General features: G+C 46.1%; 1 protein-coding gene across 4 annotated transcripts in view; it reads left to right on the forward strand.

Moving 5' to 3' along the window:
* Positions 1 to 290: 290 nt before the first annotated feature.
* Positions 291 to 24,178, forward strand: part of CREG2 (cellular repressor of E1A stimulated genes 2) — a 52,111-nt gene continuing 28,223 nt past the window's right edge. For all 4 annotated transcript variants that reach the window (XR_011526325.1, XM_070573464.1, XM_070573466.1 and 1 more), the window contains exons 1-2: positions 291 to 7,856; positions 10,367 to 10,536. Coding sequence is in view for 3 of the 4 variants with exons in the window: in XM_070573464.1 (XP_070429565.1) it covers positions 7,182 to 7,856; positions 10,367 to 10,536 (845 nt within the window). In the remaining variant the exon portion in view is untranslated. The remainder of the gene's footprint in view (positions 7,857 to 10,366; positions 10,537 to 24,178) is intronic.

Here is a 24,178-nt window from a genome sequence, read left to right on the forward strand (position 1 = left end):
CTTAATAGACATTAGGGAAATGTAAATTAAAACTACAGTGAAATATCACTACACACCCACTAGAATGGCTAAAATTTAAAAGCCACAAAATACCAAGTGTTGACAAGGATTTGGAACAACAGGAACCGTCGTATAGTGTCAGTGGGCATATAAAATGGTATATCCACTTTGGAAAAAAAGCTTGACGATTCATTACAATGAGAAACATATAGTTATCCTACAACCCAGCAATCCTACTCTTTAGTATTTACCCAAGATAAATGAAAACGTGTCCCCACAAAGACTTGTATGTGAATATTATTAGCTGCTTTATTCATAATAGCCACAAAAAAGGGGAGACAATCCAAATATCCATCAACTGATGAGTAAATAGACAAATGTGGTATATCCACACAAGGGAATATTATTCACCAATAAAAAGGGGAAACACTACTGATACACAGAACAACATGGATCGATCTCAATAGTATGCTAAGTAAAAGAAGCCAGACACAAGGAACTAATCTGAAAAAGGCAAAACTATAGTGAAATGAAGCCAATTGAGGCCAAGGGGTGGTGAATGGGATAGGCTGCAAAGGGACCTGCGAGAACTTTTTGGGATGATAAAAATATCCTATAGTTTGACTACGGAGGTGATTACACAACTGCACATTTTGTCAAAGCATAGCAAACAATGAACTTAAAACTGGTGGATTTTATGGTGTGCAAATTATTCTTTGGTAAAGTTGCCTATTGAAAAGTCATTTATATTTTTATATATCAGCAACAATCTTTTATAACATGGAATTTTAGAAGGTGCCATTTGTAATCATATCAAGAAATCTGAGGTGCTTGGAAATTAACAAAATACATTAAAGAATTCTATGAGAAAAGTATACATATTGAGAAGCACTGAAGAATATCTAAATAAATGAGACAACATTTCATATTTATATTTTACATTTATATTCCATGCAACAGGTTCTTTTTTAAAGTGTTGAAATGCAAAGACTCAAGAAGTAGAATTCACGCGGGCAGGGCATGGCCTAGCAGATATAAAGACTTGCTATAAAGCCTTTGTAACTAAGATGATATAGTGTTAGTGATGAGATAGGTAAACTAATGGAACATGAGAGAGCAGAAACGAACAGAACAGAACCAAACATATATGACATTTGACATATGAAAGAAGTGACACTGCAGAGCCGTGGGGAAAAGATGAACTTTTCAATAAACGGTGCTGCCACAATTGAGTATCTTCATGGGGAAGAAGTGAAATTGGATCTCTACCTCATACGTTACAACAAAATTAATTCAATGTATGTTGAAGACCTAAATATGAAAGGTAAAACTATAAGATAATCTTTTAGAAAATCTTAACAAGACCCCCAAAAAACTAACTTAAATGAAAAGTCTGATAAATTGGATGATATTAAACTTAAGACCCTATTAAGAGAGTAAAACAGACAAGTGAATCAGTCGGGGTTCTCCAGAGAAACAGAACCAATAGGATACACATAGAAATACAGAAAGAGATCTATTACAAGGGATTAGCTCACGTGATTACGGAGGCTGAGAAGTCCCGCAATCTGCCATCCACAAGTTACAGGTCCAGGAAAGCCAGTGGTGTAGTTTAGACCAAACTTGAAGGCCTGAGAACCAGGGGTAGCAATGGTGTAAGCTTCAGTCCAGCCCGAAGGTCTGAGACCAGGAGTGCTGATGTCAGGAGGCAGGAGAAGATGGACATCCCAGCTCAGGCAGAGAGAAAATTCTCCCTCCTCTGCCTTTTTGCTCTATTCAGGCCCTCGAGGGTTGGATGATGCCCACTTGCATTGATGAGGGTGATCTTCTTTACTCAGTCTGATTCAAATGCTAATATCTTCCAGAAACACCCTCACAGGCACAACCAGAAATAATGTTTTACCAGCTATCAGGGTACCCCTTAGCCCATTCAAACTGACACATAAAATTAACCATCACAACAAGCCGAAGACAACTTGTGACACATGAGAACACCAAAAGACTGGAATATAGATAATAAAATTAATTCTTACAAATCAACACAAAAAAACACAGACAACTCAATATAAATCGGCAAAAGACATTATTAGGCATTTCACAAAAGGGAATATCCAACTGGCCAATAAATGTATGAAAAGACGATCAATCACATTAGTCATTAAAATAAAAATGAGATATCATTACTCATCCACCACATTAGGGGGGGGGAAATAAAAGACAGAAAACCCAACAACAATCTGTGTGTTGACGAGAATGTGGAGCAATCGGAACTCTCATATGCTGATAGCAGCAATATAAATTGGTACAATCATTTTGGTTACCAGTTTGACCTTATGTAATAAAATTAAGCATTCTCATATTCTAGAACCAGCAACTCCACTACAAGGTATACAGGACTCTAGAGGAACTCTTGGGTGTGTGTGCCAGTGCCTTAGCTTAGGTGCCTCCAGAGAGTGGAGCCTGAGACAAGGACTTGCACACAGGTGGTTTACTCTGGGATATAGTCCTAAAGAACAGGAGTGGGGGCCTAGAATGATTGGAACATGGAGGAAGGAAAGCCATTCTAAGGGTGCATCATGAGTCGGTTACCACTGTGAACACCCGAGGCTCAATCCTGTTGGACGCTCACTGAGGAACTGTGTAGAGTCACCTTCAGAATTGTCTGCTTGTGACTTGGAGGTGGGGAGCATTTATCCTCTGGCTCCTGTCCCCACTGGTCAAAGCTGTCCCAGTGGGTATGAATGTTCTGCACTCCTAGGTTTTCAGACGGCTGAGTGGAGCCCAAAAGATGTCCACACAGCAGTTGGCCCAGAGGTCTTGTGGCAGAAAGTGAGGGCTACACAGGACAGCTGAGGTGACCTGCCATCAGTCTACACCCACGTGTAGTCAGTTACCACAGCAACAACTGGAGAAAACAGACGGGCTGAGAGGAAGTGAGATAGGGCATAAAAGATGCAACACACCAGAATACAACAATGTTCATAGCAGGGTTGTTTGTACCGGCAAGAACCTCGAAACCCAGGCGTCCATTGTATGTTAATGTTTCTAGTTTCTGTAACCTGATGCTGTAACATCTGCCCTGCGTGCGCATGCCGCACACACCTCCTTCTGGACAACCTGGTAGCATGCTCGAGTCTTCCCACCGTGGCCTCCTCGTCACTGCCCGTCCTCAGGAGGAGTGCTCCCAGGAGTCCTCCTGGGGATGCACTTTTGAAATACAAACCTAACAACCCAGAGCCCACACTCCCACTGCCTCCTTTATGGCTCTCACACTCCAGGCCACTATCCACCTGCCCTAATCACCCCAGGCCCAGGTACCAGACAGCCAGGGACAGCCCTGTGTCCCAAAGCCCTGATATTATTCAAACTAGCCAACCCTGAGCCTGCTCAGCCCTCCTCTCCTATTCCTTCCCGCAGAAACCGTGATAACGGCACTTGCCCGTAGCGCCCCCTCTCCGTCTGCATCCCAGCTGACCCTGTGCTCCCTCATGAGGCCTCCGGTGACATGACATGTGCTCCCTCTCTTGCGATCTACGTACAAAGAGAATAAATTACCTTTTCAATGGCAGTCATCTCCTGATCTGTTGGCCTCACCATATCTGAATAATAAAACCTATTAAAACACCCACTGACAATAGAACAGTGGAAAAATTAGTCACTCAGCCACACAATGGAATACATACAGCCGTAGATACACAGTATTCACAAACAACAAAGCGAGGATGATTCTCACAAACGTAATTTTGACTGAAAGTAGAAAGACACAAAAAATATGTAAAGTGTCATTTCACTGATATAAAGTTCAAATAGATAAAACTAATCTATAATAGTTAGGGATGCATACATAGGAGGTAAAACTATAAAGAAAAGCAAAGAAATGTCTCTCACAAATGTCAGGATAGTAATTATCTCTGGGGGAGGAGGCAGGGACGGTGATGAGAGGCATACAGAGCACTTCCAGTGAGCTGTACCATGTTAACATGGGTTTTCTGTTTAGCGATTCTTTAAATTGTACATACATGTTTTATGCATTTTCTGCATATGTCAACTCTCTCAGTTAAAATGTGTTAAAATGATTATCATGGAGATTGATGAACAGATAGAGAGATAGATACATAGATGGAGAGTGACAATGCAAATACAGCAAAATGTTCATTGCAGAGCCCGCCCGGCGGTCGTGGGTGCTCACCGTCTGTGGACCACGAAGAGGCCAGCATCACTGCGGCAGAGTCTGCGAGGGAGGGCCAGTGGCGAGAGACGGAAAGAGAGAGAAAAGCAGGGGCCAGGTTACAAAGGACCAGTATGTTGGGTTAAGGATCTTGGACTTTATCCTGTTGGCAATGAGAAGCCATTGAAGGATTTATAGCAAGGGAATGATGAGAAATCCAATGAGACATTATGAGGGATTGAGCCAAGTTAGCGAGAGAAAGCAAGGAAAGAAGTGAACAGATGTTAAGAGATTTAAAATATTAAAGAGATAAAATACTCAGGTCATGGTGAAAGATTAGGCGAGATTATGTCTGTTTCAAACACAAGGTGACACCTAGGTTTCTGCTTTGAGTGACGGTGTCCACAACAGACACTGAGGTCGTACACTGAGGTGTAAACCCAGGGGGAGCAGTGACTTTGGAAGGAGAACATGTTGCTGTCAAGTCCAAAACTGAAGGGGCTGAGAGTTTCCCTTATGTGCAAACTAAACATTAGCCTGCCACGAGTGCGTCTGTGTGTGTGTCTGTCTGTCTGTCTGTGTGTACTTATAGAAGAATTCAAGATTCCTGGGTCAGAGAAATGGACCATTTATTACTCAAAGAAAAAAACGACAGCCAGAGCAATATCTTACCTCGGTTCCCCACATCCCGGTCTTCACAGGCTGATGCAATGAAGGCCAGATGCCACGTGTATATGCACCTGTCGGTGGAGAGGAACTCTGAAATTATGAGACTCAGCTTTTGTCATGGCTGTTGGTGATACCCCGCAATGGAAGCAAATCTCCTGGAAAGGTGGGGAAGCAGTCTTTAGGTTTATCACCCTGAAGAGTAAGCAAGTGTCTCTGGGGAGAGGAAGGAAGGGCTTTATCTTTACCACCTGAGATGTCTCTGGGGAAATAGGCCTCTAACTCTCTCCAGAAGGATACACCACCTCTAGCTTGTCGAGAGTATTAAGCAGGCCTGGACCCTGTTGGAACACAAGAAATCCACAGAGAATTGTCTCCCGAAAGCTGAGTGTGAAACACCTGTTAGATATTCAGGGGCAAATGGCCAGAAGGCAGATCCCAGTGACTACCATTTTCTGAGCATTTACCCTGTCCTGGCATGTGTTACGTGATGGAGTTTGAGAATGACTTTTGTTCACCCTCTTAAATCCCTTTTGACTTTGGATCTAATTGGGAAATAAAACACAGGAATCAGAAAGCTTAATAGAGAAAAAGATAGTCGGGACAATTTTGACCAACTAGGACTCCAATTAGGTTCTGCCAGCAAACTTACTCCCTCAGTCATAGAGAGAACAGGGCAGCCACACACCTGCTCCAGGGGCAGCCCAGCTCAGACATGGCAGAAGAGAACAGTGGACAGACCATTCAAAAGAGAAAAGAATAACCCTGCTGAGGCTGAGACAGCATGTTGAGTTCCTCTTCCCAAACTCATCCACCAGATGAGGAGCCTGGAGTAAGAGGATAGTCAAAAGCCTGCAATATTCCTCCATATTTTCCCTTTCCAGGGATTAGACTGTACATTCCATCTCTCCTGTGCAAATATAAAGGGTGGATGATATTCATCCCCCATCAGAAAGTACTTCACACCTGATACCCCATGCGGTAATCACAACCGCCTGGTGAGGTAGACCGCACTGTCTTCATTTTGCAGACCCAGCTAGTAGGTGATAGAGCAGGGTTTGGATTCACTTGAATCCAGAGCCCATGTTTTAATGACTTGTTATGTGCATCTCCATGGCTGCAAGACATATCATTCCAGGGATGGGGAGAGAGAAAGTGAGCAAGAGCACTAAGCAGGAAATTTTCGTTGTCAAGTCAGCAGCATAAAAGGATGGCGGAAGCCACCAGAGTAGATGAGATCACTCAGAGTACAGAGAAGAAAAGGCTAGAGACAGAAGTCCTCTTAGAATGTCAATGTGCAGCGGTGGACAGAGTAGGGGATCTGTGAAGGAGACTGAGAAAGAGCAGCCAGAGAGGTAAGAAGAGACCCCAAGGAGGAGAGAGGGGTCAGCTGCACAGGAGGCTGCAGGGAGCTCCAGTAGACAAAGCCAGAAAGAGGGCACCCTGGGAAGGTGACCAGGGTGGGACCGGGAGCCAGCTTGGAGGGCACTGAGGAGATTAAGTAGAATTTAAGAAAAATGGCTTGAATGGTAAACAGTGGATCCTCTAGTTACTGCAGAATGTAACATTTATCAAAATGTCTTTAAAAATCCTAGTGCTGGTGCAAGTTATTTTCATCCATAACAAATTTGAAGGAGGGTTGTTAGACGCTAGGTAGAAAATCTATAGCAGAAAATGCCTCCTAGGGAGCCTGTTATGGGTACCATAAGCAGAGGTTTAAAAAGTGCGAAAAATTCTAAATTATTTTGATATCTATAAAACTTTATTACTGAAAACAACCCGAATTTCCATCAATAAGAGAATGTTTTAAATCGTGGGACACAGAATTCTCTGCCCACTCCATCCCAGCCCCGTTCTCTCTGGGCGCTGACCTTTATTTTAGGTTATGTGTAGACACCTTGATTTTGCTTTTAGAAGAACTGGAGGCAGTGCCCTCCTGTCATAACAAAGCATATGACCATCATTGTCCTTACAGAGCTTTGGCATGAGAGGGACTTGATGCTAATCTTACCTTCACTGTTCACTCAGTTCCTCTTCTATAAGATGATGATAAAAATCCCTACCTTTGTCTTTTTAACAAAATGTAATGCTTTCTCCCTGCCACGCACTGTTCTAAGCCTTTCCAAATATTAATTCATTTAATCCTCCCCTCCCTCACCCCTATGACACTATTTTCTTCGTTCTCTAATGAGGGAACTGGGGCACAGAAAGGTTAAGTGACTCAGCAGGGTCACACAGCTCGGTGAGTGGAGGAGTGTATTGAGCCAGGATTTGAACGCCCACCATCTGACGGCAGAGCCTGTGCCAATCCAGCAGGAAACGAGCCCACGCCCGGACCTGGCACGCGATGAGGACTCTGCACACGGCGACTGCAGTCTGTGCCGCGTTGGAGTGGAATCTGGTCTTCCGGGAGCCTCGACTTCTCGGCGTGGCACGCGGCGGCGCGGGCATCCCCAGCTGGGCGGGGGACCTCCCCCCACCGGGCATCCTGCGGGGGTCGGAAGCTCGTGCCAGCGCCCGCATCCGCCGCAGGGGGGCGCTGCCGCCCTCGCAGGCCGCTGGCGCGCTGCTGGCGGTCCCCGCGGCAGGACGCGCCGCCTGCAAGATGTCCGTGCGCCGCGGAGAGCGGCCGGCGCGGCCCGGGACCCGCCTCTCCTGGCTGCTGTGCTGCAGCGCCCTGCTGTCCCCGGCCGCGGGCTACGTGATCGTGAGCTCGGTGTCCTGGGCCGTCACCAATGAGGTGGACGAGGAGCTGGACAGCGCCTCCACCGAGGAGGCACTGCCCGCGCTGCTGGAGGACTCGGGCAGCATCTGGCAGCAGAGCTTCCCGGCCTCGGCGCACAAGGAGGACGCGCACCTGCCGCCCCCGGCGGGCGCCGCCCGCGCCAGACCGCCGCCCGCGCCGCCCGGGATGTTCTCCTACCCGCGCGAGAGCGGCCCGAGGCTGCGCCCGGGCACCGCCCGCTTCCTGGCCCACGCCAGCGCCTGGGGCTGTCTGGCCACCGTGTCCGCCCACGAGAAGGTAAGCCGCCCGGCCGCAGCGCGGGGCAGGTGCATGCCTCGCAGTGGTCTGGCGCTCAGGCGGCGCGCCCAGAGGCCAGGGAGATGCTAGCGACCGCTCACGTACTCGAATTCAGGTCTAACAGACGTGCCAGTGGGCTGGTTTGGACCGTGGACACTGTGTAAATAATGGAACCACACCATGCTTGGGTTAGCCTGGGAAAGTGGTGGTGGTGGTGGTGGTGGGCGGGGGCGCGGGGCGGGGGAGGAGAGTGGCTGACAACCAGGCTTCCTGCCAGGTGGATGGGGACTGAAGCGTAGTCTTGAGATGCTCAGTCAGAGCCGTACAAATAACCAGCTCTTGACCAGAGACCTGGACAGAAGCAGCCAGAGCAGCCTTTGGAATCACTGAGTAGGCGCGCACAGCCCCTCCCAGCCCACAGCACCCGCCAGTAACCTGAACTTTCCCGTCACCTGCTGACACCGAACCCAAGCGGGACTGGGAGAAAGACGCTACCCCGGGCTTTGGTGGAAGTTTACATTTTAAAAAATGGAACTCAAGAACTTTTCTGGGAAGGAGGCTTATTGTGCAAAAATCTGGAATGAGCTGTTATCAGTGGCAATCTTTATGGTTCAGTTCACACATGTTTTACTCGTCTGTTAGACGCGATTCCACCTTAAGCCAGAGTGACATAGATAAATGATGAGGATGTCACATCCATAAGTACACCCTCCAGAAAGCTTTTGGGGCTGTTAAGATCAATGTAAGGATTTTATTACAGGGCAATAATGTGAACTCCTACTTATTTCATATAAAAAAATTAATATTTTATGGAATGTATAGGTCCTTGGCCAGGGGGCAGGTTCCTGCCCCAGCTCTGGGTCTCACGTGCTCTGAGACTGTGGCCCAGTCACTGGGTTCTCCACTTTGCTTTCCTCATCTATGAAATTAAGTGGCTGACTAGGAATAGGTAGTTTTGAAGGTCCTTGGTTGCTTAAAAAAGAGATCAAAATCACAACTTTATTCCAGTTATGGCAATGATCTTAACCTCTTTCACAGCATCCACATAGTTTTCAGTTATATATTATGCTCCTAAGACACACCTTAAGAAGATATGAAGCTTAAATATGAAGATCATCTTGGTTTAAAACACGGATTGTTGGGGCTGGCCCCGTGGCCGAGTGGTTAAGTTCGCGCGCTCCGCTGCAGGCGGCCCAGTGTTTCATCGGTTCGAATCCTGGGCGCGGACACGGCACTGCTCGTCAGACCACGCTGAGGCGGCGTCCCACATGCCACAGCTAGAGGAACCCACAACAAAGAATACACAACTATGTACCGGGGGGCTTTGGGGAGAAAAAGGAAAAAATAAAATCTTTAAAAAAATAAATAAATAAATAAAACACGGATTGTTGCAAGCAGTTAAAAGTCTAATGCCAATGTACTAAAGATATTTTGACTTTCGACATCCCTTTTCTTAGCTTCGTTAGTAGTGCCCTTTTCCAATATTGACATTTAATCTAAACTCAATAAATTCAGAGAGCATTTGCCACATGCCTGCCCTGGGTGCAAAGCATGAGTCTAGGCAGCTTAGGACAAGCTGGAAAACAGAATCTTGTGAATGGGCTTGTATTACCATTTTCGAGGACTGCTTAACATCGTGTTTTCTTAAAAGATTAAAGCCATCCCTTATCACAATTCTACACACCGTTGTCATGCAACACTTCAAAGACAAAGACAGCCTCTGAGTTGTGAGCTAAGTAACGACGAGGAACACTCTATAAAGGGTAAAGCTCATGAAGATTGAGATGCTGGACCCAGCAGGGTTTGGGAAAACCGAAGAAATATATGTGGATGTGTCTGAGAATTTCACCCATCGACTAGATGATCGTGAACAAAAATTGCCGTAGCATTTTTCTGTGGTTTCCTTTAAGCTAAAAGGGTGAGAAAACCAATTTCCCATAAGTTCCTGCATTCTATAATGAAATATTGTTGATTACAAGAAAAAATGTGACTAATAAGTAAAAGTGGTGTGGCCCTAAAAGAAACAGTAATAGAATGTTCCTGGAGTCCAAAGGTCAGGTAAGATGTTAAAGTTAAGACTTAAAGTCTATCCCCAAATCTGCCAAAACCTTCGGGGAGGCGGTGGAAGCAGTGGGCTCCCAGGGCCAGCTCGTGGGAGCGGTTTTAGCGCCCCTCCGTGAATTTCATTGCCGCTCCCCCAAACAACTTCACATTTAATAAGGTGAGTGTGTTTGCTAGGTAAGTGCAGCTTCAAGAATAATCTCCTAACCATCCCTTCCGAACAGAATGCCACTGCTAAGCTCCTCTCTAGAAATTCTGGAGCCATCACTGGGTGAATTGGGCACATTGGGAACCTCGGTGCCTCAGTGTCCTGCCTGTGAAAACCCTGGTGGTGCCGTGCTCCCTCACATCCCCGGGGCTGTATTTCTTGGCCAGAGACACAAGCTAAGCTCCCAGCTCAGGTCAGCCCACAACTGTACATTGAAAAACCCTTTTTTGGTGTCTGTCAGATCCCAGGACTGCCATTTGGGAACTGCCTGCCCATCAGCGACGGCCCCTTGAACAACAGCACTGGGACTCCTTTCTTCTATGTGACGCCCAAGGACCCCGTGGTGGCCGACCTGATGAAGAACCCCATGGCCTCCCTCCTGCTGCCGGAATCGGAAGGAGAGTTCTGCAGGTAGATGAGGGTTTGGCCTCACCACAGAGGTCCTCTGCTTAAAGCAGAGCGGCTGGGGGATGCGGTGGGGGGCTCGTCTCTGGGTCGCATGACTTTAACAGCGCCCTGAGATGCAAAATGATGTCTTCACCAGCCTGAAGTGGAAAGAGTATACCCTTGGAATCAGATAACTAGGATTCCAGCACTCACCAAGCTGTGTGAACTGGGGCAAGTTACTTAGCCTTTGGGAGCCTCAGTTTCCTCATCTGCAAGATAGGAATAATAATTTCTACCTGATAGGGTTATTGAGAGGGTTGCAAATAATTGCAGGGTGTCTTGTGCAGTCAGTCCTGGGTGGGTAAATGGTGGCTCTTGTTATGGTGGGAGTAGGGGGAGGTTGGTGAAGGAAGAGCCACTAGTTTGTCTCCAAGGCATGTGCAGCATAGTCTATTTACTATTTACAAATTAATTTCTATCCCCCTTGGAGAGAGGTGTGTGATAAAGACCCAGAATCCTTTAGTACGCTTTCTCCAAAGCTCTCTAAAAGAAAAGACGCTTAAGCACGAAGGGAACGCTGAAACATCACCTTTGTCTGCATTCAAAATGTAAGCTTGAAATCAGATCCTTCCAGAGAGATGTGGCATGGAGCTTGTGTGGGGGCTGCCTGTGGGGGGCACTCGTGAGGGGTGGCAGACACAGCAGGTGGCCTCTGGCGAGTCCCTTACCCCCAGGGCCTCGGTTGCTTGACCTGTAAAATGTACTGACACTTTAGGAACTCAGATAAGATTCATTCCAGCTCCAAAATTCTATTATTCTTTACACAAAGCATGAAAAATATATTCCATTTATTGGCTCTTTGGGGGAGGGGCTGGTAATAATCAGAGCAACAATCCTTTGTAAAATGCAGCCTGGATAAGACCCTGGCGCCCTCGGGACGCTGACAGGGAGACACTCCGTGGGGCTGGAGACAGTTCAGCTGATCCGGCTCCCTATCAGGTATGGCAAGAAGCCAGGAAAAGGGATGTTTCCTTTTCCATGGACTATGCTCTCTGTTCTGGCTAGTCAAGCTTGCTGTTATTAGAATTATATTCCCAGGATACCTTTAGAAACGTCTGAGGCGTTCCTAATTCAGGCATCCTAAAAGCAGTCATGCTGGAGCCTGTTGACCCCAGAACCCGGAGCACACCTGCTCTTGGAGACAGAACATAGAGCAGTGAACCAATCTGCCTCAGCACTCGGCTGTGGAAGGAATTGTCTACTGGAAGGGCCCAGGCAGATGCCAGCAGGAGCTGAAAGCTGGGAGCCGTGAGAAGTCCAGCTCAGAGAGGTCCTCCCTGGGGGCTCCAGATCTGTGAGAACTGAGCATAGTTCTCTGCGCAGCCTGGAGCCATGTAGGCGGACTGTCTTCATGGCAGGCCACACACAGCAAGTGCAGACATCTGTGCAGCACGCTGGGGTAACCGGACAAGGCCACTCATGGCCAGAGGTGACCACCCAGGCCCCGCTTGGCCATCCCAGGGTATGTCAGCAGACTTGGACCTCTGGCCTGGAGGAGGAGGGGTGAGCGCCACCCGTTGGTACCCTCATGTCTAGAAGCTCATGTGAAACTGCTTCTCAGAACTGCTGCCTCCTCGCACTGCGTAGGCTTCTGAGGTATTAAAATATAACTTAAATAAATACCCACAAAATTAAATTAGCATTAGTAAGCATTACGCCTCAAAGCAAAGGTTACGAGACAATGGGGCTTAGCGTCCACTGCTTCCGGGAGCTGCTCGAGCCCACGTGTGATTCATCTGTGTGAGGCTCACATTCCAGGTTCAGCCTTACATTTTAGCTTTTGCCTCCAGAATCTTGGCAATGTTGAGCACAGAGACTTCATAAGTCAAAGACAGTCTAACACCAGAGTCCAGAAGAAACAAGCCAAGCAGGAGCTCTGGGGCTCCGAGCATGACGAGCCATCACGTAGGGATGTCCGTGGCTAAGAAGGCCCCGACGAGCACCTGCATGAAGTTCAAGGGATGGCCTCACAAGGCCACAACAGGTGGCCGCTCCTGCCTGATCCCAGGCCTGGAGAGATGGCCAGAGACCAGGGTTCATGGTCAAGCACTTCAAAGCATTTCCCACAGAGCAGGGGGATTCAGAAAAATGCCCATTTCTCAAGATGATGATGGTAAAGCAAGGCCACCTGCTCCTTTCACCTTTGGGAGCAGCTCCTCCTCAGAAAAATGAAAATTGCCTCCTTTCTATGAAGCAGGTGTCTTTGTGAATTGAAAACGAGCAACAGCATTTTCACCATCACATTTCATGCATTGCGTGTGCTCACATTCCTCTGCTGGTCTGCGCGACTCAGGAGGGAGTAGATTTTCCGTTTCATTCTAAGTGGGAAGACAAAGCCAGACCAGGCCTCTCCACGTGATGCATCCCAGGGCTCCTGTGGGCCTGGAGGACCATGTCAGGGCTGAGGAGCCCCCAGAAACAGAACCATAAATCAAGGTCAGACAGGGAGGAAGCAACGTGGCTGCTGATGCTCTGAGAAGGAAAGGGGGTGCCTTCTCAGCCGCTTCCTGCGTTGCCCACTGGGCATTTCAGCTGCAAGCCTGCCTCTGCATTCATCAGCTTAGCCCTGGCTCCTGCGAAGTCTGCCCTGGGACAGGCTGGGGAGCTCTCCCTCCTCCAACAGGACACAGCGCAAGAGAAGGAAGCCATCCAACAAACAGGCCAAACACAATTCAGGCCTAAGGGTGAAAGGAGTGCCAGTCTAATGCTACAGCAGGGGCTGAACCGGCCCTCTGTACTTTTGGAGCTTCATTTAGTGTACAAGATAATGGCATGTATAATGTGTCTGTGATTAAGAAGCGGATAGTTAGATTGCAGACAGATGGACAGGTAGATTTATGTGTGCATGTGTGTACATGTATATACTTCATACATTCAACTGTTGCCTATTCTGAGAACACATACTACAGTTGCATCCACTGGTCCCTGTTGTCCACTCTACCACCTTGAATCCAGCCTCAGTCCAGCAGCTGAAGTAGTCTTGAACCCGAATCGGGTCCTGGGGTCCCCCTGCTTAAACCCTTTCATTAGGAAAAACAACCAAATCCTTAATATGGGTGGAAAGGCCCTGCACAGCAGGGCACCTGCCTCCCTCTCAAAATCAGATGATGGTGCCTGATCCTTTGCTCATTGACTTAACATCTGATTTATATCCTAGTTTTGCTACGTTGAGGGCTTTAACCTGAAAGCTTGTTGTAATCAAAGCTGATACATGTGCTTGGCATGTAGCTCAGAGATGCTTTTTTATTGCAATGTTACTGACCTATAACACTGTGTAAGTTTAAGGGGTACAGCGTGTTGATTCGATGCGTTTGTATATTGCAATGTCATCGCCATCACAGCGTTAGCCAACACCCCCATCACGTCACTTCATCATCGTGTCTTTCTTGTTTTGAGAACGTGTAAGATCCAGTCTCTTAGCAACTTTGAAGTATATAACACAGGAATGTGGGCTATAATCACTATGCTGTGCATTAGATCTCCAGAACTTATTCATCTTCTAATTGCAAGTTTGTACCTTTAACAACATCTTCCCACTTCCCCACACCCAGGCTCTGGTAACCACCATTCTCCTCTCTGTTTCTACAAGTTCGGCTTTTTCAGATTCCACATAAAAATGAGATATACAATATTTGTCTTTCCCTATCTGACTTATCTCCCTTGGCACCATGCCCTCAAGGCCTATCCACGTTGTTGCAAATGGCAAGATTTCCTTCTTTCTCGTGGCTGAATAGTATTCCATTGTATATATAAGAAATGCTTTTCACTCAGTAACCCCCACATGTATGTCTCCCAAAAATGATACTTGGATGTGTTAACTGGTCTGTATGTTAGAGAGAGTTAGAGCTAAACTAACATGGGTGGAGGATGTTGAGTCTCCAAAAATCTCAGGAAGGTTAATCATGAAGAAATACACAGTGGATGTCATTTGCTTAACTGAAGCTGGGAGAGTCCAGTATCTTGAGAATAATGAAAGGAACAAATATTTCTTCATATTTTATAAGTTTATAGGGACCTTAAATAGTTTTTAATGGAATCTATAAAATTCAACCTGGGACACTCCATCCCATCTAGTTATGGATTTTTCCCCAAACTTTTCATCACCCTCATCCTCTAGTCCCTGCACTGTCCCTAAAATGTCACAATAAAGTTACTGGGTTTAACTGGACACAGTTGTCCTGACCCCTACCCCCGGGAATATTGAATTGAGTGCCGTTACTCTTCCCTTCTTCCTGGAGGAGATCGTTTGGAAAATGAATCTGACCAGGTAATAAGTAGGAGGTGACTTTCTGGACTGAAAAAAGATTGGGTTGGTGGTTTCCACAGGACAGAGCAGCCAAGGAGTAGAACGAAGTGTCTTATCCACTCAGCACCTCGCCTTTGCCGCTGGTGGACTGGGCAGGGACGGGGAAGGTGTCTGAGATCCTTCCGGCTCCATAGTTTACTGGAGGCAGGATACTCCAAGGATGATAAAAGGCAGAGTAGCACATCTACCACATCTAGATTGCCGCGAGAATGTTACAAAGTATGGACTCCCACAAATTTAGAGTGGCTTGACTTTGGATTGAGCGGAAACAGGATGAGAGGGATGTATGGTAATGACCTGGACAGTCTTGTCTTCTCCCAGCACAAGGACCAGAACCTCTTAGGGCGCAAGCATTCATAGTTTGAAGGAGCTCCAGACTGATTCTGACACGCTTTAGGACATTGAGGACATTGGGTGGGTCTTTATGCCTTTCCTGGGGTTCCAGGAAAGGTCTGCTGAGAACTGTAATTTAGCCCCAGGATGGCTTGTGTCATCTGTAAAATGAGGTCCAGATTATAGTCTGAGAAACGTAGAACGGGAAGTGGCTTTTCCACCTCATCGGACTTGCATCCATCCAAACTAGAACCTACAAACGTGTCTTGCCTAATTATTGTTCATTTATTTGAAGTCTGTTTCATTCAATTATTCTGTTTATGCCTTGGTGCTAGGATTTCTTCATTTAATTAATTAGACGAATTAGGGATGGGGACATATTTCTAGCTCAGGTTAAGATGACAAATTGAGAATAAGATTCCAGTTTACAAGATTTGCCAGCAACCAGCAACCCCCTCCTCTCTTCCTTTTCCTCTCCCCTCAACACACATCAGCATGTACAGATGCTCCTGCAACTCAGTGAATTCATGCTCAGACCGGAGACCCAGTTGTATGGAAATTCAGTAAATATGGATTGAGAAAGAAAGCTCACCCAGGAAATTTCTCTCCCACTGAAACATCTTTCTTTATGGAGCATGCAGGCTTGAACGCCACAGGTTTTAGGTTTTACGTCGTCTTAGTGAGCCAAGGTGAGAGCAAGCACACCGGAGCAGGCAGGGCTTGCTCTGCTTGATGGTGTTGGATCAACTTTCATTTTGAAGATCTGGAAATAAATGGAACCAAAAAAGCCTCATCAGAGGGTTTTCCTGAAATGAAAGAATTTCAATTGATAATTTGGACAAATGCTGAGTTTCAAGGTAGATCTAGATGATTATCAAGAAAAGAGGATCCAGAAGCACTTTTTCCCTCTTCCTCAAAAGGCCTTTAATGAAAGATTGTCATCAACGTTGCCACTAGTCACAGCCCCTTTCACTCACCCTGGCTGACAGCGTCCTGGCTGAAACGGTGAACAGCAGCTCTTGTCTGAGCTCTTTAATTGATCAGGCTTCAGTGTGGTTTGGCATCAGAAGAGATGCTAAGGTTCTAGTTGGCAAAAGAATCTAGTTTCTGAAGGGGAAGTGCCAGACCCTAGACGGATCAAAGCCTAGTGGATCTATAAAACATAGAATGGAAGCCTTTCATGATGACCTCTCAGAATGACTTGCTTGGGGGGGTACATATTGCAGAGGCAATTCAACCCTGAAGAATACACATCAAAAAGGTGTTGGTCACATAGAGAGTGTAGGAAAATGTGCTTGGACATAGATTCCTGCCCTACCCTGTGAGCAGCCCCTGCATGTTATAGGCACATTGGCAGGAGAGAAACTCCTTTGGTGAAACAAGATAATGAAGGGGAGGGTGTTGGTGGGAGGGTTGATTTACCTTCATGCCATGAGTACAGGATAAATGCTTAGTGAGCACAAGCAAGTAAATTAGGATGTACTAAGTTTAATCATTTCTTCGGTGCAGAAAATAAAAAAAGATTCCAGAAATATAAATGCCCCTTAGCCACTCATCTCCCCACCTCCAACTTTTTAACTGTTCTTATAAGAGGCAAAGATACTGTTGAATGCTAGATGAAAACCTCAGCCCAGCCTAATTCTACACACAGGCTCCGAGATTTGTTCCGCTAGAACTGTGCATAGAAGGCACTCTGTTCAATCCTTCTCTGGATGAGCTTGATCTAGTGAACACACAGAACGAGCACATGCTTGCAGCAGCTTGCTTGCTAATGGCCATGACATATCTCCGTTTGTGGTCTGTCCACCAGAAACATGATGTGCGTTTCAAAGTACAGGGTGCCGCCCTAATCAGATAAAGAAGCAGAATTCAGTTTCTCTTCACTGAATTTTGAAGGCAACATATAAATCTTCTAAATAAATTGCTCTTTGTTCAGACTCGTGTTACCTCTTCTCTTTTGCCCACATATTCCTGTAATCCTGAAGCTAACATTAACCTGAATAACTTTTAAAAGAGCTGTCTGGGAAGAGTCAGAGGACTCTGCAGAGAGGAAGCTTGATGAGCAGGTGTTCGAGTATTCTCTTCCATCTTCCACTCATTTCTCTGTCCAGCTCTCATAGCAACCTGCAGCCCCTTCTCTCTCCCTAATTTTGTTTCAGCTCCATAAAGTTTTGTTCCTGTGGTTCCCAGGGGATCCATTTCATGAATCCACTGATGATTCCAGTTCCTCTGTCCTTATATTACCCCTTTCTTGCATCTTCCAACTACCTGTCCCCATCCAGTTCACAAATGTTTTACTCATCTGTTAGTCATGATTCCATGTTGGGCTGAAATGACATGAATTAGTGGTGAGGATGTAACGCCCATAAATATGCACCCTCCAGAAAGCTTTTAGGGTTGTTAAGACAGATATAAGGGTTTTATTACAAGGCCCTTAGCCTCCAGCAATCACTAATCTATCTTCTGCATCTATGGATTTGCCTATTCTGGACATTCATGTAAATGGGATTATACAATGTGTGGCTTTGTGACTGGTTTCTTTCACTTAGCACAATGCTTTCAAGTTTCATCATGTTGTAGCAAGTATCATTATGTCATTCCTTTTTATGGCCAAATACTATTCTGTTGCATGAGTATGCCACATTTCATTTGTCCTTTGTTATTATCCATTCATCAGTTGATGGACATTTGCTTCCATGTTTTGGCTATTATGAGTAATGCTGCTGTGAATATTCATGTACAAGTTTTTGTATGGACATATGTTTTCGGGTCTCTTTGGTATACACTTAGGAGTGGAATTGTTGGGTCATATGGTAACTATGTATTATCTTTTTGAGGAACTAACTGTTTTCTTCAGTGGCCATGCCATTTATATTCCCATCAGCAATATATGAGGATTCCAGTTCCTCCCCGTCCTCACCAACACTTGCTATTGCCTGCCTTTTTTGTTATAACCATCTGAATGGGGGTGAAGTGGAATCACATTGTGGTTTTGATATGCATTTGCCTAAGAACTAAAGATGTTGAGCATTTTTTCTTGTGCTTGCTGGATATCTGTATATCTTCTTTGGAGAACTGTCTATTCAATACCTTTGCCCATTTTTAATTGCATTATTTCTCTTTTTATTGTTGAGTTGCCAGTTCCTAAGATAACGCTGAACTTTAACCACTGGGCTGTCAGGGCCAGCTCCAGAGTTCTTTATATATTCTGGATAGGATCCTTATCAGATATGTAATTTGCAAATGGTTTCCTAATTCATTTTTATCTAATTTTCTCTTCTTTTGTCACTGGAAGAAACAGAAAAACTAAAGATGCAATTTTGACATTTCAATCATATATATTCTTGGTCGATGTCCTTTTGCTTTTATAAGTTGGGCCTCCCCCATCAGAAAAGCACATAACTGAAGTAACTTTCCTAAGATAACACAGAAGTGTACCTAAATTATCTAGGGTGTAGAAATGGTAAGAAAATGTCTGACCAAGAAAAAAATATTTTAATTAATTGGATTACAAAGGAATTTGGGAAGGAAAGCTGTTATTCTAATAATGTAAGACAAATGAGGAGATAGTGATAAAAAATTCAATTAAACATGAATTTACGTAAGCATACTGTGTACAAAGGGACATACTAAATATTGTGATGAAAATAAGAATTTTTTTCCTTCAAATGATATTTATTGAGTACTCACTATATGCCAGGCCTGCATAGTTAAGACTTAAAGGCAAAGGCTTTTCTCTGCTTATTTGTCACCAGTCGTGTGGCCCGAGACAGCAAGACCTGACACACGAGCATATGTCTAAGGGCCCCTGACTGTTAAAACCTTGCCTCTCCACAAGAGGGGAGATGAGTAGGATTCCCCATTGTGGCTGTGATTTCCACCTTCTCAGCATCTTCAGTTCTCAACTGTCTATCCATCCACCAATCCATCATTTCCATCTCATCCAACTCGACCTGACCTGTCCTTGAAAAATAAGACACTAACCTGAAATTTCCTTCCTTTCTCCACCCTTTTGTTCCCATGTTAAGGCTGTGTTCAGATTTTCTAGTCCCAGTAATTACCAGTTTGTTCCCCAGGATGCATTTCATCTTCTGTCTGCCCAGGTCTCAGCCCCCTGGGACTGCGCAGTCCCAGGCCTCTCCCTCTGAGAAGCCCGCTGGTCCCCCTGGTCTGTCAGGACAGTGGGGTGTTTGCATGCTCCCCACTTGGTGATCCTGGTTCACTCGCCACTTCTTTCTGCCCTTTTCTCTTTGAGGTCTCTACCGAGCAGGCGTAGCTGCGGCTAACTGGACCGCAGGCAAATGTGATTCACGAAGCAGCAAAGCTTTACCTTAAAATGTGACAAGACTCCAGTGTCCTTAGAAGTACCTACAGGCTGGAAGGGTCCTGGCCATCCACTCCCGGCTTCCATTTTATAGATTAGGGAAAGGAGGGGCTGAGAACAGGAAGAGAAAAATGGATGGTCTCGTATTTGGTCTCCATAACTATCCACTCTCCACAGCATGGTCTCTGCAGACAGCTCTGACCCCTCTGGCCTCTGCGCTCCCTGTAGCTACGTTCTTTCCCCCCCAGTGAATGAAGCGCTGGAGGGCCAGGCAGCTTCCCTTTTTAATTCATTGTTTGCTGCACATCTCTAAGCAAGGTAAACAGTGGGATTTTGGAAGGGACAGCTGAATATGCAATGCAGGGATGGTGTCACTAGATAAAGTGTGTGTTACATATTAGACTAGAGAGACAACTCCCAGATCCATGTAATGCAGGATAAGGAAGAAAGCAAGGGATGCTCTGAGCGCTCCTTTGGTCCATGTCTGCCTCTAAAGGGAGCTGCTGTCCTATTTTTGACATATATCATTCAGGTTGAGGTGAGGGAGCCGTGGTGGATCTAGAAGCACGGGGGCCAGAGCTGAGCAGCAAGCCCTACCTGCGAGGACAGCATCCTGGTAGTGCCAGCCGAGGGCAGAGGGGGCTTGAATGGAGTCTTGGAAGTAGTTTGGGGGCGGCATCAAGTCGGAGGCCAGCACTGCAGGCGAGGAGCGGCCAGAGCACCCCACCAGCCCCCATCCCAGAAGATCACCAGATCGGGGGGTTATAAGCCAGGAGGACTCCAGAGTGACCCTGTGGCCTCACAGCCCCAATCTGGCTGCCATCTCTGGGCCTGGGAACATGACCGAGGTTTGATTCCAGAACCCTCTGGTGGGCCACAGTGTGACTAAGTCATTCCTGGGGAGCGGCCTGAAACCGGGAGAGCCACCAGGTTTGCTTGTCAAATGCAGACTCCTGGGCTCCAGCAGTCTCTGAAGATGGGGGGCTTGGAAGCTGCATTGCCAAGGAACAATCTCAGAATTCGTAAAGCACACATAAATTTGAGAACTATTATGTTAGAGGAAAGAGGTTCTGATTTGCAGGTCATCGATTTGAATCCTCAGCCCACCAATTAATATCTGCCTGGCCTTGCACCACTTGCTTAACTTGTCTGAGCTTCAGTTCCCTTACCCTAAGATGGAATAACAGCACTCACCAGCATGCTGTGGGAGTGAAATGTTTCAGTGTGTGTAAAGTTCCCAGCACACGGTCAGTACTAATAAGTGGAAGCTATTGTCATGAACAGGTGTTTCCTTTGTGCAGAACTGGAGGAGGCAGACACAGGAAAAGGAGGGGAAAGGTGGCAGCGCCCTGTCTACACTGTATGCCTCGCAAGTCTAACAGCAATCATTTATCTACCTCTTCTTTTGTGCTGAGCAGTGTTCTAAGCAATTGACATATATAACCCGTGTGGCCCTTCCAAGAGCCTCATGAGAGAGGTACTATTGTACATCCCCAACCACCTTCCAGAGAGAACTGATGCAGAAGCTGCCAAACCTGCAAAACACAGAAATATTTTTAAGTTGTTTCAAGTGGTTCGAATACAATTTCCGTCGTATGAGTTGCACTGCAATAGAGGCAGAGCAGGAAGCTTGTTTTAAATGCATTCGGACAGATACATGTAGGCAGCCTATTGCAGCAAGGCATTCCCTTCAACAGGTAGTGACTGAGCCTCTGCTGTGTGAGGAACCATGCCAAGCACTGCAGGGGTAAAGGTGAAAGATGACAGTATTTCCCTTTGAGAAGAGGAAAAGGACGTAAGACACACACGGAAATACTTGTATTACAAGCTGAGCGTGTTAAACCTCTGGGAGACATTGGCCTGGAGACAGCTGGTGGAGGGGGAGAAACTCTCATGCATGAGCCTGTGCATCTCCTCCTTTTACGTACTCTTCCCTCTCTATCTCATCCACTCCCGAATACCGCTGTGTGCCAGGGACTCCCAAACTTGTCTTCCCAGCTGACACCTCTCATCTGAGCTCCAGACCCCAAATCCAGCTGACATCTCTAACTGAACATCTCAAGGATTCCTCAAGCTCGCCTCTTCCTCCTCTTCCAGAGGGCTCCTCTTCCTGGGCCTTTTGGAGCAGACCCTTGGGTGCCACCCTCAGCTCCTTCTCCCTCACACCTCACAACCAGGCAGCAAGGTTCAACTGGTCTGCCTCCCAAACCTCTCCCTCAGCTGGTGACTTCTCTCCAGCTTGCTCCTCCCCGCCGCCTGGCCCAGGCTCCCACTGTTGCACACCGGTGCTCTTTAAAGACTCCTGACCAGTCTCCCTGGATTCCTGCCTGCCCCTTTCCAACCCACTCTCTGTCCTACAGCCAGAGAGATCGTTTCAAAATGCACATCTCATCATCCACTACCCTGCTTAGCATTCTTCAGTGCTTTCCCATTGTTCTTAGGATGAAATCTGAGAATCTTCCCATGGCCATACAAGGTCTCCGTGGTCCACTCCTTGGCAGTTCTGGTCTCTCTTACATTAACCCCCGACATACCTTTGTCCTGCTCCCAGTGGTCTTTTGGCTTTTTTCTGCCTGGGGACCTTCATTCTTGCTGTCCCTTCTGTCTAGAATACCTTCCCTGCCCCCTCTTTACCTAATTCCCACTCGTTTCCACATTTCAGCCTTTCCTGACTCTCAGAACATAGGCAGGCTTCTATGTCAGAATGTCAGGTGGATACAGCACTAACTGTACAGCCAGCTGTCTGACATCTGCCTCCCCTGCTGGAGTGCAAGCTCCCTGGGGCCAGGACTGTGCCCTTCCCGATCTCCACCAGCCCCAGTGACTAGCAGAGTCTTCAATGTGGTGTGGGGCTAAAGATTTATTGGTGGAATACCTGGAGTTTTTGAGTTGGGCCGTGAGGGAGGGTATATTAGTTTTCTATTGCTGCTGTAACAAATTGCCACAAATTTTGTGGCTTAGAACAGCACAAATTCTGTTACTCTTCTGGAGGTCAGAAGTCTGAAATGACTACAAGGTGTTGGCAGGGCTGGTTCCTTCTGGAGGCTCTGAGAGGAGAATTTATTTCCTTGCCTTTTTCAGCTCCTAGAGGCCACCTGCATTCCTTGGCACATGACCCCTTCCTTACATCACTCTAACCTGTCGTTTCCATTGTCCTATATCCTTCTGCTCTGACCTCCTGCCTCCCTCCACAAGGACACTTGGGATTACATTGGACCCACCAGATAATCCAGGCTAATCTTCCCATCTCAAGCTCCTTAATTTAATCACATCTGCAAAGTCCCTTTTCCCGTAGAAGGTAGCATTCACACGCTCTGGGGATTAGGACGTGGACATCTTTGGGCGTTATTCAACCAACCACAGATGGATGTACCAGTTTAAATGCATTTGCAAGTGTAGATAGAAACATTGTAATTTATTCCAATATATGCTAAAGCTCTCTTTGGTATTTTGGGGGAGTCGTGATTGTACTTATTTATAATATAGTTGTTTTTAAAATATAGGTATTAAAATGGCTCAAATACATGAGATTCAATTGATAAATATAAATTTTAATATATTGGCAGTATATCAAAATGATAGAGAACTGTGAAAACCGCAGAGAAAAGGGTTCTACATTGACCTGTCCTGCTAAATGATGGCGTGGCTGTGAGTGTGGACTGTTGTTAGCATCCCTGCCCTTCTGCTGCCTGAAAGTGGACCAACTTTCCCTGTCCCTTTGTGCGTGGTCGGCTGGGGTCACAAGACTTGACACTGCGTGAGAGAAAAGTAATGGCGCATTCTTTCCTTTAAATACATGTGGCCAAGGCTTCTGAACCACACAAGTTTCATTCCAAGAAACTCAGAGACTCCACAGATAAGAACATAGATCTGAGGAGGAGTGGAAAAGGCACCAACAGCGTGAAAATGGACAAATTTGTTCAGAGTCTCAAAAAACGGAGGCTTGGAAGGTCTGTAGAGGAACACAGATAACTTCTGTAGTTATTCTGGAACAGACTGTTTAAAAAATGTTGTATGCCCCTTAAAATAGGAAGAAGTGAGCACCTACAGGCAATGTTGGGTGGGGAGGATGGCATGTCCAAAAGTCCGTCCTTTCTTTGGTAGATTTACTAAGGTGATAAATCGGGAAACTTGTCTACTCACTGTAGGTGGATTTCCCTGAGGCTTTTGAGAGAAAGCCTGTGATGTCCTCATCGACAAGGTAGAATAATATATAATATGACCCAAGGGATGGTAATGCTGGGTAGATTTATATCTGTTTGTTTCTCTTACACCTAATTTCACAAAGAATGTGAAACTGTGGATGGATGAACAATTGGTTGAATGCCCAAAAGGGGTTGATTAGTAGGCTGATGTTTAATCTGAATGCTAAGTAGGATGTTTCTGGTTCCTTGACCATTCACCATCTCCTGGAAAGTGCTGGGAACCTGGGAGCCAGTGGAAGGGTTCTGAGGGTGAACAGATTTGGAGCTTGATGTAATGAATCCTGCTTGGGAGACATAGAAAAATTGTCAAGAGAAACCAAAGCCATAACCAGGAAAATGGTGCCAAGAAGGAAGGACAAAACTGGGAAAAAATTAATTGGGATAGTATGAGGCATTATACTGGTATGCCATAAAGTAAAATTAAATTTAAAATTAAAT

Source organism: Equus przewalskii, chromosome 14 (genome assembly GCF_037783145.1).
Source record: "Equus przewalskii isolate Varuska chromosome 14, EquPr2, whole genome shotgun sequence".
Lineage (NCBI taxonomy): Eukaryota > Metazoa > Chordata > Mammalia > Perissodactyla > Equidae > Equus > Equus przewalskii.